At 46.0% G+C, this 15213-nt stretch overlaps 1 protein-coding gene and 1 pseudogene across 3 annotated transcripts in view; both read right to left on the reverse strand.

The window, feature by feature from the left end:
- On the reverse strand, positions 1-10769 carry LOC311142630 (intraflagellar transport protein 46 homolog; annotated as a pseudogene). The gene is made up of 9 exons (XR_014615533.1): positions 10698-10769; positions 9685-10382; positions 9440-9533; positions 9062-9191; positions 3110-3315; positions 2840-2963; positions 1828-1887; positions 1586-1672; positions 1-395 (listed from the first exon to the last, which is right to left on the reverse strand). The product of XR_014615533.1 is annotated as an intraflagellar transport protein 46 homolog (transcript).
- The window catches only part of LOC311142737 (vacuolar protein sorting-associated protein 11 homolog), a gene marked incomplete at its 5' end in the record, with an annotated part of 21476 nt that continues 16659 nt past the window's right edge, over positions 10397-15213 (reverse strand). For both annotated transcript variants that reach the window (XM_084178398.1, XM_084178397.1), the window contains one exon: positions 10397-13258. In XM_084178398.1, coding sequence (XP_084034524.1) covers positions 13097-13258 — 162 coding nt within the window. In that variant the 3' untranslated portion in view covers positions 10397-13096. The remainder of the gene's footprint in view (positions 13259-15213) is intronic.

Genomic DNA, 15213 nt, shown 5'->3' on the forward strand with positions numbered 1-15213 from the left:
TTAGAAAAGCATTTTGTATAAAGTTGTTTAACTTAATATTTACAAACATTTACATACATCTAAATTAATCCTTCCTTCCCCCTTTCCACAAAGCACAGTTATCATTGATCTAACACTATTGGAAAGTGAAAGCATAGGATCCAGGTTGCTTTGTCTGTTAAAACACATGCTCCACTGCATCCCAAATGGCCTTTTAATATGGTGCCTTTTGGGACACAACTAAACAGTTTCATGGATGGAGGAGCCTTGGTAATGTCTGGTCACTTGGATGTTTGGGGCCCTACAGGCGTCAGTTGTCTGTCCTCAGTCAAAGCTAGTGTGTCTAGCTCTCCAGTGGCGGAGCGAGGAGCTGACTGAGTGTCCGACTTCTGACCCTCCGCTAAGGCTTTGAAATGCTGAAACAAGGACAAATAATTTGATTGTTTATGGTGCTGTTCTTTGAAACTTGTCAGCACCCAAAGCCAGTGAGCTCATTGAAATTCTAAATAAGGAGTTACTGTCAGTATCAGAATGGGTGATTAATAATAAACGGGTCTTAAATACATCTAAAACTAAACGCATTGTATTTGCTTCAAAACATTCTCTAAGACCTAAACCTCAACTGGAGTTGTGCATAAAGGGCGTGACCATTGAGCAAGTTGAGGAAGCTAACCTCCTAGGTATAACATTGTATGGTCTGTTATCATGGTCAAGTCATATTGACAAAGTTGTTGTGACGATGGGGAGAGGTATGTCTGTTATTAAAAGATGTTCTGCGTTTTTGTCACAAAAGTCAACTGTACTAGTTGTTCAGGCTCTGGTCTTGTCCCATCTTGATTACTGTCCAGGAATATGGTAAAGTGCAGCAAAGAAAGACCTAGCAAAGCTGCAGCTGGCTCAGATCAGAGCAGCACACCTTGCCCTTAACTGCACATACAGAACTAACATCAACAACATGCATGCCAGTCTTTCCTGGTTGAGAGTTCACGAGAGATTAACTGCTTCTCTTCTAGTTTTTATAAGAAATATTACTGTGATGAAAATTCCAGATTGTCTGCATAATAATATTAACATAACATTCAGCTCAGACACCCATACATACCCCACAAGACATGCCACCAGGGGTCTCTTTACAGTCCCCAAGTCCAAAACGAATTCACGGCAACGCACAGTATTATACAGAGCCAAGATCGTATGGAACGCCCATCAACAATTACTCAAGCAAACCGCAAAATAAATAAAAAAACGGATTAAACAACATCTCATGGAACGGCAGGGACTGTGAGGGAACACACATTACATTTTAGTTATATTGTTTGTATATATATATATTTATATATTGATGTATTTTAAAATGTGACTGTCCTTGTCTATCAGTGTTTTGTTACTTGTCATGTTTTATGTTTTTTGTGGACCCCAGGAAGAGTAGCTGCTGCTTCTACAAAAGCTAATGGGGATCCAAATAAACAAATGAAAGTGGCTTTTTAACCATTTTGTCAGAAATAAACTATTGAAAGAACATGACAATCACAGCAGGCATGGCACACTTGTTCATCCTGATGGGCCCTACTGAACTGAAAGGTTAAGGGAGTAAACACTGTGGTACCTGTGAGTTTTTGAACTCAGAGTAAAGGGTGAACAGCACATGGAGTGAGTGAATCCAGCTCTTGTAGACGGGGATGTCAAGGATGCCTTTAAGAGAGAAAAAAATTAATAAAGGGTTGTTTTCATAAAGGTACACCGAGAAAAAAAATGTCCAGATAGTCCCTCGCTGTGTTACCCAAACGTGTTATACAAGCAGACAGATGTTGTTGAATGCGTTGTGTGCAGAGATGGTGAAAAACTCACACATATGACATCAATGTACTCGGTCAGATCACAGTTGATATCGGCCGTTGGTAGGCTAACCTAGAAAAAGGTGAGGAAGGGTTTTGAGGAAGAGGAAAAACAGAAAACAGCTTTGACAATGGTTGGGCTTTTGCTTTCTGTTCAAAAGAAGGGAAGACTGCTGCTACCTCGCTGTCCAACCAAAGTGCATGAATTTAGGAGAAAACTAAAGTGAAGACGAGATTTAGAAACTCTTGAATGACACGCAAAGTTGAAAAGAAAGCTTCTTTAGTAAAACTTGCTGTGGAAATGCACTGTGGGCCACCGTCAGAACAAATATGAAATGTGGAAGTATAAAAATGAACCTTGGTCACAGTGTGTATAATTCAGGTCGCAATTATGGTGCTTTCAAGACAACTGGGAACAAAAAAATCAAGTTCAAATCATGACGTCAGTGATCTTCAGGTCAGAAAGACGGCGTTGTAGAAAGATGCCAGAGTTTCCGACTTCGAATTCCGAGTTGGATGACCGTTCAAAACGATTTTCCCAGTCGGAGCTAGTTTTTTCCGAGTTCCCAGTTGTTTTGAAAGTGGGATTAGACATTCATTGCTAAACAGGAAATGACAGACAGGAAGTGGCTAGCTAGCAGGTCAAATATCAAATCAATGAGCAGGTTGGGGACTAACCATTCCAAGCAGCTATTCAAATTCAAAAACACCACATGCCTGATACATTCCTTCTTAGTAGTATGCTAATGTGGATACTGGAAGTTTGGCAGGGAGCCGTTGTCTATTCACCTTCACATGAATAACTGAACTGACTCAGAATCAGATAATGGTCAGAGTCTGTGGCAGTATGGATGGACTAATGCTCCTCATGCCAGTTCTAGCCTGGTCCCAGATCTGTTTGTGCTGTATAGCCAACTCTTATGGTCGTTGTCATGCCAAACATTTGTTTTGGAGTTGGCTATACAGCACAAACAGATCTGAGACTAGGCTAGGGCAGCAGCAGTACAGTGAGGTAAAGTAAACACTTGCCTGGTGTAGTGGACAGTGGTGGGGGGTTTTGGAGCGATGGAGCTCACTAATGCTCTCCATCCAGTTCTCAATGGCTTTGGGATTCTTCTCTGGGTTCTCCACACTTTTCACTTTTACCTCCTGAGCAGCGCATGGAAAGAAGGTCGATTGATTTGCAGTGTCTGTCTGTCTCTCTCAAAGCAGTACCCATAGTTATGTGCATAGTGTGATAAACATTGAGGGTACAAAACATTAGAAACACCTTCCTAATATTGAGTTGCACCCACTTTTGCCCTCAGAACACCCTCAATTCTTCGGGGAACGGACTCTACAAGGTGTCGAAACGGTTCCACGGGGATGCTGGCCCAATGCCTCCCACAGTTGTGTCAAGTTGGCTGGTAGTGGATCTCTACTCCAAATCGCTCATTCCATCTCATCCCACCGATGCTCAATTGTATTGAGATATGGTGACTGGGCAGGCCACTGCAATAAGCTGAATTAACATTTACATTTTAGTCATTTAGCAGACGCTCTTATCCAGAGCGACTTACAGTTAGTTAGTGAGTGCATACATTGTTTTTTTATTTTTCATACTGGCCCCCAGTGGGAAGCGAACCCACAACCCTGGCGTCGCAAACGCCATGCTCTACCAACTGAGCTACATCCCTGCCGGCCATTCCCTCCCCTACCCTGGACGACGCTGGGCCAATTGTGCGCCACCCCATGGGTCTCAGGCTACGACAGAGCCTGGATTCGAACCAGGATCTCTAGTGGCACAGCTAGCACTGCGCCACTCGTGAGGTTACTGTCATGTTCGTGGAACCATTCCTGGACAATTCAAGCGTTGTGGCATGGGGCATTATGCTGCTGAAAAAATCAATTCGCAGATGGATACACTACTGCCATGAAGGGATGCACCTGATTGGTAATGATGTTCAGATATCCTGTGGCAGTCTAACGTTGCTCCACGTTTATCAAGGGTCCCAATCAATGTTCCCTCAAATTTTGGGGGGCACTGAGCAAATGTTTGGTCTTGTGAGTGGAAACTTGAACATTGTGAGAAATGTGTGCAACTTCCAGCATGCGTTTACAGTGAACACTGAGGCTGTACCCTTACAGTTTTAGACAGTAGCCAATAGGCTATTGTGGCTATTTGAGCATAATGTAGGTCTACCAACAAAACCCAATGGCGCAAATCCCATAACATTTTCACATGGAAATAGCTTTTGATTTCAATGATATAGCCTACAGTTGCCTATATGTGGTGTTCAATGCAGGCTTACACTGCATAAGACTTTTAAAAACGTTTTTACCTTATGAAGGGCTTGCCCCCATTCTCATCGACGGGGCTGTAGTGGAACAGGTTGAGAGCTTCAAGTTCCTTGGTGTCCACATCACCAACGAACTATCATGGTCCAAACACACCAAGACAGTCGTGAAGAGGGCACGACAAAGCCTATTCCCCCTCAGGAGACTAAAAAGATTTGGCATGGGTCCTCAGATCCTCAAAAAATTCTACAGCTGCACCATCGAGAGCATCCTGACTGGTTGCATCACCGCCTGGTATGGCAACTGCTTGGCCTCTGACCGCAAGGCACTACAGAGGGTAGTGTAGTGCGTACAGCCCAGTACATCACTGGGGCAAAGCTTCCTGCCATCCAGGACCTCTATACCAGGCGGTGTCAGAGGAAGGCCCTCAAAATTGTCAAAGACTCCAGCCACCCTAGTCATAGACTGTTCTCTCTGCTACCGCACGGCAAGCGGTACCGGAGTGCCAAGTCTAGGTCCAAAAGACTTCTCAACAGCTTCTACCCCCAAGCCATAAGACTCCTGAACAGCTAATCATGGCTACCCGGACTATTTGCACTGCCCCCCCACCCCATCCTTTTTACGCTGCTGCTACTCTGTTAAGTATTTATGCATAGTCACTTTAACTATACCCACATGTACATATTACCTCAACTACCTCAACTAGCCGGTGCCCCCGCACATTGACTCTGCAACGGTACCCCCCTGTATATATATAGCCTCCCTACTGTCACTTTATTTTACTTCTGCTCTTTTTTTCTCAACACTTTTTTTGTTGTTGTTTTATTCTTACTTTTTTTGTTTAAAATAAATGCACTGTTGGTTAAGGGCTGTAAGTAAGCATTTCACTGTAATGTCTGCACCTGTTGTATTCGGCGCATGTGACCAATAAAATTTGATTTGATTTGATTTGATTTGATTTAATTACTTTTTACTAGGTCTGTAACACCATGGGTGTCACGATCGTTGAACGGAGTAGACCAAGGCGCAGCGTGATGAACGAACATACTTTATTATCTTTAGTGATAACAAGAACAAAACAATAAACGAACAACGTGACGTCCTAGGTTAAACAACCAACACGGAACAAACCAAACGGAACAAGATCCCACAACTACTGTGGGAAAACAGCCTGTTTAAATGTGGTTCCCAATCAGAGACAACCAGCCACAGCTGACACTCGTTGCCTCTGATTGAGAACCACACTGGCCAACATAGAAATAGAACACATAGAACTACAACACAGAACTAGAACACATAGAATCTACACACCCTGGCTCAACATATAGTCCCCAGAGCCAGGGTGTGACAGTACCCCCCCCCCCCCCAAAGGCGCGGACTGCGACCGCGCCTCAACATAAACCAAACAGGGGAGGGCTGGGTGGGCATTCCTCCTCGGAGGCGGTTCCGGCTCCGGGCTTGCCCACCACCCTCCAATAATCCCCCCGTAGCGCCCCTGGTCCCGTCTGGCCCCGCTGGCTGGAGCTGGACTGGACATCGTAGGAGCGGATTGCTTAAGCTCCGGTGTGGAGCAGCTGACCGGTACCTGACCAGGCACCGGTGACCCAGGCACGGGTTGTGCCGGACTGACGACGCACACCCCTGGCTTGGTGCGTGGAGCAGGAACGGGCCGGACCGGGCTGACGATGCGCACCCCTGGCTTGGTGCGTGGAGCAGCAACGGGCCGGACCGGGCTGACGATGCGCACCCCTGGCTTGGTGCGTGGAGCAGGAACGGGCCGGACCGGGCTGACGATGCGCACCCCTGGCTTGGTGCGTGGAGCAGCTACGGGCCGGACCGGGCTGACGATGCGCACCCCTGGCTTGGTGCGTGGAGCCGGAACGGGCCGTACCGGGCTGACGATGCGCACCCCTGGCTTGGTGCGTGGAGCAGGAACGGGCCGGACCGGGCTGACGATGCGCACCCCTGGCTTGGTGCGTGGAGCAGCAACGGGCCGGACCGGGCTGACGACTCGCACCCCTGGCTTGGTGCGAGTGGCAGGAACAGGCCGGGCCGGCGATGCGCACCGTAGGCTTGGTGCGAGTGGCAGGAACAGGCCGGGCCGGGCTGGCGACGCGCACCGTAGGCTTGGTGCGAGTGGCAGGAACAGGCCGGGCCGGGCTGGCGACGCGCACCATTAGCTTGGTGCGGGGAGCAGGAACAGGCCGGGCTGGGCTGGCGATGCGCACCGTAGGCTTGGTGCGAAGGGCAGGAACAGGTCGGGCTGGCGACGCACACCGTAGGCTTGGTGCGAGTGGCAGGAACAGGCCGGACCGGGCTGGCGACGCACACCGTAGGCTTGGTGCGAGTGGCAGGAACAGGCCAGGCCAGGCCGGGCTGGCGACGCGCACCGTAGGCTTGGTGCGAGTGGCAGGAACAGGCCGGGCCGGGCTGTGGAGACGGATAGGAGGCCTGGAGTGAAGAGCTGCCACAACCCGTCCTGGCTGAATGCCTACCTTCACACACTCTGTGTGAGGCATCAGCACAGGACGTACAGGGCTGTGTACCCGTACTGGCATAACAGCACGTGACACTGGCGCAGGATATCCGGGACCGAGGAGAGGCACTGGAGACCACGAGCGCTGAGCCGGCACACTCCGTCCTGGCTGCATGCCCACCTTCGCACGACACGTGCGGGGTGCTCGCACAGGACGTACCGGACTATGCCGGACCACTCGTGGCACAGTACGCAGCTCCGCATACCCCGGAACCTGCCCAGTCTCATGCTGCCATGCCTGAGTACGGGGAGTTGGCTCTGCTCTCCATCCAGGCTCCGCCAACCTGCCTTCTGGCCCCCCAAACCCGGTGGCCTCCTCTCCTAATCTCCCATTTTGCCCTGTGGCAGCCTCCTGCTGCCCAGTCGCCCATGCCGTGTTCCCCCCCCTAAACATTTTCTGGGGTTGCCTCTCGTCCGTCCGACGACGACACTGTTGACGCCGTTGCTCCTCTCTCGCCAGGGCCTTAACCTTAGCCCATGGCCCTTTGCCCCCGAGCATGTCCTCCCAGGACCACAATTGGCCCACCTGGGCCATCGCCAACCTCTCCAGCTCCTTTCCCGGCGCTTCCTCCCATGTCCAGGCCGCCTGCTCCTGGACACGCTGCTTGGTCCTGGTATGGTGGGATCTTCTGTCACGATCGTTGAACGGAGTAGACCAAGGCGCAGCGTGATGAACGAACATACTTTATTATCTTTAGTGATAACAAGACCAAAACAATAAACGAACAACGTGATGTCCTAGGTTAAACAACCAACACGGAACAAACCAAACGGAACAAGATCCCATAACTACTGTGGGAAAACAGCCTGTTTAAATGTGGTTCCCAATCAGAGACAACCAGCCACAGCTGACACTCGTTGCCTCTGATTGAGAACCACACTGGCCAACATAGAAATAGAACACATAGAACTACAACACAGAACTAGAACACATAGAATCTACACACCCTGGCTCAACATATAGAGTCCCCAGAGCCAGGGTGTGACAGTGGGCCAATTTGGTGACTGTAAATTGCATTGAATTGTGTTGTATGATGCAAGAAACCACTTTACAAAATAAAATGTATTATTATTACCATACAAACAATTAGGCAACGTAGGCTACCCTTCTGCCTATTGGCTTATTTGCATATTCAAGCCTGTCTCAAAATATAACACTGCCCCTTTAATTAAGACATAAGCTTTTTACCTGACTGGCTTTTCAAAGACAGCTTGAAATGTAGCCTACATGTTTTGTGCTCTTGTAGGAAGCAGTAACTCCCCATTGCTGACCTATAATTATCTATAACTGGGCTAATAACTCGCTGACTAGCAAAGAATATCAACGATTGTGCACACGCGCAGCTCTAAACTGATCTGAAAAGCGCATTCACTCGTGGGTGATTGAAAGACCGCTCGTGGGCTACCCCCGCCAATAGAATTCTACTCCGTTGCGCACGGGCTCTACCTAAAACAAAATCACAGACTCAATTTTCCAAAGTTATATTTGTTTTGGTTTGTTGCATTGAAAAGGTGCTGATATAATATTGATTCGATCACAGAAAAAACATTGATCTATATAGTGCAAACTAATAGGGTGAACTCAGTGAAGTTCAATCTCTTGCGTCTCTGTGCGGCCGCGCACGCGAGCAGCTTAGAGGGAACATTGGGCCCAATGTGTGCCATGAAAACACAATCCACACCACCACCCTGCAATGTTGACACGTGGCATGATGGATGCATGTACTCATGTGGTTTTGTCCATACCCTAGTCCTACCATCAGCGTGAAACAGCAGGAACCAGGATTCATCAGACCAGGCAATGTTTTTCCAATTCTCCAGTGTCCAGTGTTTTTGTTCCTTAGCCCACTGCAACCACAGTTTCTTGTTTTGTTAAGAAGTGGAACTCTAAGGTCGTCGGCTGCCATACCCCATTTGTGTCAAGGTACTTTGGGCACGAATGTTGTACTGGACTGTCAGTTGATTAACTGTAGCCCGTCTGTTGCTCTGCACAATTTGTCAGCCTCCTTTGTCCTCTTTCATCAATGACCCGTTTTTGACCACTGACCTGCTGTCGGCTGGATGTCCTTTGGGTGGTGGACCATTCTTGATACACACGGGAAACTGTTGACACTTCTTGACACTCAAACCGGTGCGCCTGGCACCTACTACCATACCCCGTTCAAAGGCACTTAAATCTCATTCACCCTCTGAATGGCACACACACAATCCATGTCTCAATTGTCTCAAGGCTTAAACATCCTTCTTTAACCTGTCTCCTCCCCTTTACCTACACTGATTTAAATAGATTTAACAGGTGACATCAATAAGGGATCATAGCTTTCACCTGGATTCACCTGGTCAGTCTACTGTATGTCATGGACATCTAAATGGCGCCTGACTGTGGGGGGTTTATAAAGCTGTACTGTGTTATAGTTGTTGTATAGTGTTGTACTTGTGATGTTGTGCCGCTTGCTGTTCTCAGAGAGCCACAGTGACAGGACGGTGGGGTCTGACTGCTTGGTGCAGGGCTCATCCAGGACCAACAGCCCCAGGTTGTCTGCTTTGCCATCAGGACGTGGGACCTGAGGTTACAATGGAACACAGTCATTGACAGTAGCCCAGCTCAGATAGCTTATTAATACATTCCACCTTCTCCCCTGTATCTTTTGATGTATCCACTGATCATTACATTATTAGATTAGAAAACACAAAGTTTACACCTAATTGGAAATTTCACCAATGTGATTCCTTCAAGCAGGGAAGGAAACAACTAGCACCATAAAAGAAATGCTGAAGCTAAGAGAAAATGTGTTTGTTTGGTAATTCTCACTTTAAGGAAGGCATCAATGTCTCTGACTGCTGGGATGAAGTCAGGTATAAAGGGTTTCAGCTTGTGGTCTAGTTCAATGGTCTGAGGAGTATACCTGCAGATTCACAAATGAAAACAATTCAGAGGAATTGTTGCTTGAAGCAAGGCTGTTGTTCGGTCTGTATGTGTAAATGTCAATAAGTGACATATTCAGCTTTATCAGCACACACTCACAGCTCTGTGGCTGAGCTGCAGGCGCCACTCACCGAGTGATGTACTGAAATAGCTCTTTGATTTCCACAGTGACAAAAAGGTCATCATAGTCACTACACACATGGCAGTAGTTACATAGCAAGAATAAAGTCATTTGATATTTTGATATACATTACATCTAAACAAAAATATAAATGCAACATGTAAAGTGTTGGTCACATGTTTCATGAGCTGGAATAAAAGATCCCAGAAATGTTCCATACACATAAAAAGCTTATTTATCTCAAATTATGTGCACAAATTTGTTTACATCCCTGTTAGTGAGCATTTCTCCTTTGCCAAGATAATCCATCTACACCTGACAGGTGTGGCATATCAAAAAGCTGATTAAACAGCATGACCATTACACAGTTGCACCTTGTGCTGGGGACAATAAAAGGCCACTACAATCTGCAGTTTTGTCACACAACACAATGTCACAGATGTCTCAAGTTGAGGGAGCGTGCAATTGGCATGCTGACTGCAGGAATGTCCACCAGAGCTGTTGCCAGAAAATGTAATGTTAATTTTTCTACCATAAGCCACCTCCAACATCGTTTTACAGAATTTGGCAGTACGTCCAATTGTGGACAATTCATTTGTGAAAGATAATCTGACTTTTTACTTAACTTTTGTTTCTCTGCTCTCCATGAAAGCCAAACAGCGTACGGATACCAAGTCTCGCGATTACCACCTTTGCTGTGTTGGATCTCTGGAGGGGTTAGAAATGGGAAATTGTATTCAAACCTTAGCTGTACCATAAATTGTATATCAAACAATAAACCGTCACACAATGATTACACAGACCATTGACTATCTGTGCACATTTATTTTGATAAGCGCAAACATTTCTCAACAAGATCATCTCATGTGACACATTTCACAGTATGCTGCTAATGCATATGACAAAATGTGCTAGTTAATTATTCAGGTAATGTACAGGTCAAATATATACAACATAAATAGATAAATACAAAGACATTACAGAATCACTGGTTGATTGCACACTAAAGGCAAAATGTCTCACCAGCCACAATGTGCACATTTCAGGCCATCACCTTGAAGATAAGTGTATTAAAGGCATTATTGATGTTTGGGGGTAGCCAAATTCAGTGTGATATGGACATATTTCTTTATTCAAAGAGTTAGAAGTCTACTTTGAAAAAAAACTTTCAACATGATCCCAAAAAATCTAACTTCTTCAAGATTGCAAATTACAAGGGAGTGCTCAAAGACATTATATACAGTACCAGTCAAACGTTTGGACACACCAACTCATTCCAGGGTTTTTCTTTATTTTTACTATTTTCTACATTGTAGAATAATAGTGAAGACATCAAAACTATGAAATAACACATATGGAATCATGTAATAACCAAATAAGTGTTAAATAAAATTTATTTTATATTTGAGATTCTTTAAAGTAGCCACCCTTTGCCTTGATGACAGCTTTGCACACTCTTGGCATTCTCTCAACCAGCTTCGTGAGGTAGTCACCTGGAATTCATTTCAATTAACAGGTGTGCCTTCTTAAAAGTTAATTTGTGGAATTTCTTTCCTTCTTAATGCGTTTGAGCCAATCAGTTGTGTTGTGACAGGGTATACAGAAGATAGCCCTATTTGGTAAAAGACCAAGTCCATATTATGGCAAAAACAGCTCAAATAAGCAGAGAAACGACAGTCCATCATTACTTTAAGACATGAAGGTCAGTCAATACGGAACATTTTGAAAGTTTCTTCAAGTGCAGTCGCAAAAACCATCAAGCAGTATGATGAAACTGGCTCTCATGAGGACCACCACAGCAAAGGAAGACCCAGAGTTACCTCTGCTGCAGAGGATACGTTCATTAGAGTTAACAGCCTCAGAAATTGCAGCCCAAATAAATGCTTCACAGAGTTCAAGTAACAGACACATCTCAACATTAACTGTTCAGAGGAGACTGCGTGAATCAGGCCTTCATGGTCGAATTGCTGCAAAGAAACCACTACTAAAGGACACCAATAATAAGAAGAGACTTGCTTGGGCCAAGAAACACGAGCAATGGACATTAGACCGGTGGAAAGCTGTCCTTTGGTCTGATGAGTCCAAATTTGAGATTTTTGGTTCCAACCGCTGTGTCTTTGTGAGACGCAGAGTAGGTGAACGGATGATCTCTGCAGGTGTGGTTCCCACCGTGAATCATGGAGGAGGAGGTGTGATGGTACTTTGCTGGTGACACTGTCAGTGATTTATTTAGAATTCAAGGCACACTTAACCAGCATGGCTTAGTGGGACTATCATTTGTTTTTCAACAGGACAATGACCCAACACACCTCCAGGCTATATAAGGGCTATTTGACCAAGAAGGAGAGTGCTGCATCAGATGACCTCGCCTCCACAATCACCCGACCTCAACCCAATTGAGATGGTTTGGGATGAGTTGGACCGCAGAGTGAAGGAAAAGCAGCCAAAAAGTGCTCAGCATATGTGGGAACTCCTTCAAGACTGTTGGAAAAGCATTCCAGGTGAAGCTGGTTGAGAGAATGCCAAGAGTGTGCAAAGCTGTTATCAAGGCAAAGGGTGGCTACTTTGAAGAATCTCAAATATAAAATATATTTTGATTTGTTTAACACTTTTTTGGTTACTACATGATTCCATATGTGTTATTTCATAGTTTTGATGTCTTCACTATTATTCTACAATGTAGAAAATAGTCAAAATAAAGAAAAACCCTTGAATGAGTAGGTGTGACTGGTACTGTACATTATACAATAAACATAAATCAAGCGCATGAAACAATCCTTCCAACAACCCTTCATTCTTCTGAACCTCTGTGCTCAGTGCTTGGACCAGGGTTGTGTTTATTAGGTACCAAATGGAAGAAAACAGGGACTAACTGGACTTGTCCAATAAGAAACGCTCATATTCATTTTCCGGTGCAAAGCATTTAAAAAATGTTTTCCATTATTTGCCCTAATGAACACAACAACCCAGATGCACAGACGTGTTAAGTAACATGCATCAGAACATCACACATTCAAGAAACACCTGGCATAGCAACAGAAACTACCAACACATCTCTTACTGGTGTTGCAACAGGAGTCTGACTCGGATTCATCTTGACTAAATATTGTGTGGCATCCTGAACTACAGAACAAAGCACTATGGGTCAGGGTTCCCATTGAACAGAGGGTCTGCTGCTCTGCAGCTGGGTATAGTAGTGAATTCTTAGCTTGAGCAGAAGCGCGTTTTAACAACCGCCGTATAACACAGCACCTAAGGGCTTTTCACACTACAGAGCTAAACCAAGCCAACCAACCGCACTGAAAAGGACAATCTTGAAAATAAAATATCAGAGCCAGCCCAGTTTGGTTTGGGTCAGCATGATTGTGTGAAAAGGGTAATAGTGTAGGGTTGCAAGCCACGTCTGTTGGGCCCTGTGGCCCTCAAGTCTTCCTCTTGGTGTGGATGAGAAGGTCCCTCTGCAGGTCTACATCCAGGCTTCCCGCCTTGCTGCCCGGAGGGTCGGTGACCAGGGTCAGCTTGTTGAACACCCCGCGGCCAAAGTAGTCCGCCACCACAGAGAAACCGTCGTTGGAGCAGTGCAGCTGAAATGCATAGAAATAAAAAGTGAGCCATGATAGAGAAGTAGTAGCCTACACATCAGTTCTGAAAGAAAGATGGAGATCTTTAGTGGTAAATTAAATTAAATATTTATTAGTGAATTTTATATTGAACCTCAGACTTGATATACACTGCTCAAAAAAATAAAGGGAACACTTAAACAACACATCCTAGATCTGAATGAATGAAATAATCTTATTAAATACTTTTTTCTTTACATAGTTGAATGTGCTGACAACAAAATCACACAAAAATTATCAATGGAAATCAAATTTATCAACCCATGGAGGTCTGGATTTGGAGTCGCCCTCAAAATTAAAGTGGAAAACCACACTACTGGCTGATCCAACTTTAATGTAATGTCCTTAAAACAAGTCAAAATGAGGCTCAGTAGTGTGTGTGGCCTCCACGTGCCTGTATGACCTCCCTACAACGCCTGGGCATGCTCCTGATGAGGTGGCGGATGGTCTCCTGAGGGATCTCCTCCCAGACCTGGATTAAAGCATCCGCCAACTCCTGGACAGTCTGTGGTGCAACGTGACGTTGGTGGATGGAGCGAGACATGATGACCCAGATGTGCTCAATTGGATTCATGTCTGGGGAATGGGCGGGCCAGTCCATAACATCAATGCCTTCCTCTTGCAGGAACTGCTGACACACTCCAGCCACATGAGGTCTAGCATTGTCTTGCATTAGGAGGAACCCAGGGCTAACCGCACCAGCATATGGTCTCATAAGGGGTCTGAGGATCTCATCTCAGTACCTAATGGCAGTCAGGCTACCTCTGGCGAGCACATGGAGGGCTGTGCGGCCCCCCAAAGAAATGCCACCCCACACCATGACTGACCCACCGCCAAACCGGTCATGCTGGAGGATGTTGCAGGCAGCAGAACGTTCTCCACGGCGTCTCCAGACTCTGTCACGTCTGTCACATGTGCTCAGTGTGAACCTGCTTTCATCTGTGAAGAGCACAGGGCGCCAGTGGCAAATTTTCCAATCTTGGTGTTCTCTGGCAAATGCCAAACGTCCTGCACGGTGTTGGGCTGTAAGCACAACCCCCACCTGTGGACGTCGGGCCCTCATACCACCCTCATGGAGTCTGTTTCTGACCGTTTGAGCAGACACATGCACATTTGTGGCCTGCTGGAGGTCATTTTGCAGGGCTCTGGCAGTGCTCCTCCTTGCACAAAGGCGGAGGTAGCGGTCCTGCTGCTGGGTTGTTGCCCTCCTACGGCCTCCTCCACGTCTCCTGATGTACTGGCCTGTCTCCTGGTAGCGCCTCCATGCTCTGGACACTACGCTGACAGACACAGCAAACCTTCTTGCCACAGCTCGCATTGATGTGCCATCCTGGATGAGCTGCACTACCTGAGCCACTTGTGTGGGTTGTAGACTCCGTCTCATGCTACCACTAGAGTGAAAGCACCGCCAGCATTCAAAAGTGACCAAAACATCAGCCAGGAAGCATAGGAACTGAGAAGTGGTCTGTGGTCACCACCTGCAGAACCACTTCTTTATTGGGGGTGTCTTGCTAATTGCCTATAATTTCCACCTGTTGTCTATTCCATTTGCACAACAGCATGTGAAATTTATTGTCAGTCATTGTTGCTTCCTAAGTGGACAGTTTGATTTCACAGAAGTGTGATTGACTTGGAGTTACATTGTGTTGTTTAAGTGTTCCCTTTATTTTTTTGAGCAGTGTATTAATTGTTGCACTATTACTACTTCTTATTCAATGAATTGACCACTATACAAAACTTTGTAGTTTTATGTCGTGCCAATATAGCATATTCGAACACAAGAGGGAGAGAAGAGAGACAGAAAGAGAAAAGACAAGCAAAGAGGGTATTTCCGTGTGTGTGTGTGTGTGTAATCTAGCACTCTGGTACCCTGCAAACCATGACCCATTTTGTATTCTACATGAGTCAAATGTAATGGA

This window comes from Coregonus lavaretus (assembly GCF_964263955.1).
Source record: "Coregonus lavaretus genome assembly, chromosome: 15".
In the NCBI taxonomy this organism is placed as follows: domain Eukaryota; kingdom Metazoa; phylum Chordata; class Actinopteri; order Salmoniformes; family Salmonidae; genus Coregonus; species Coregonus lavaretus.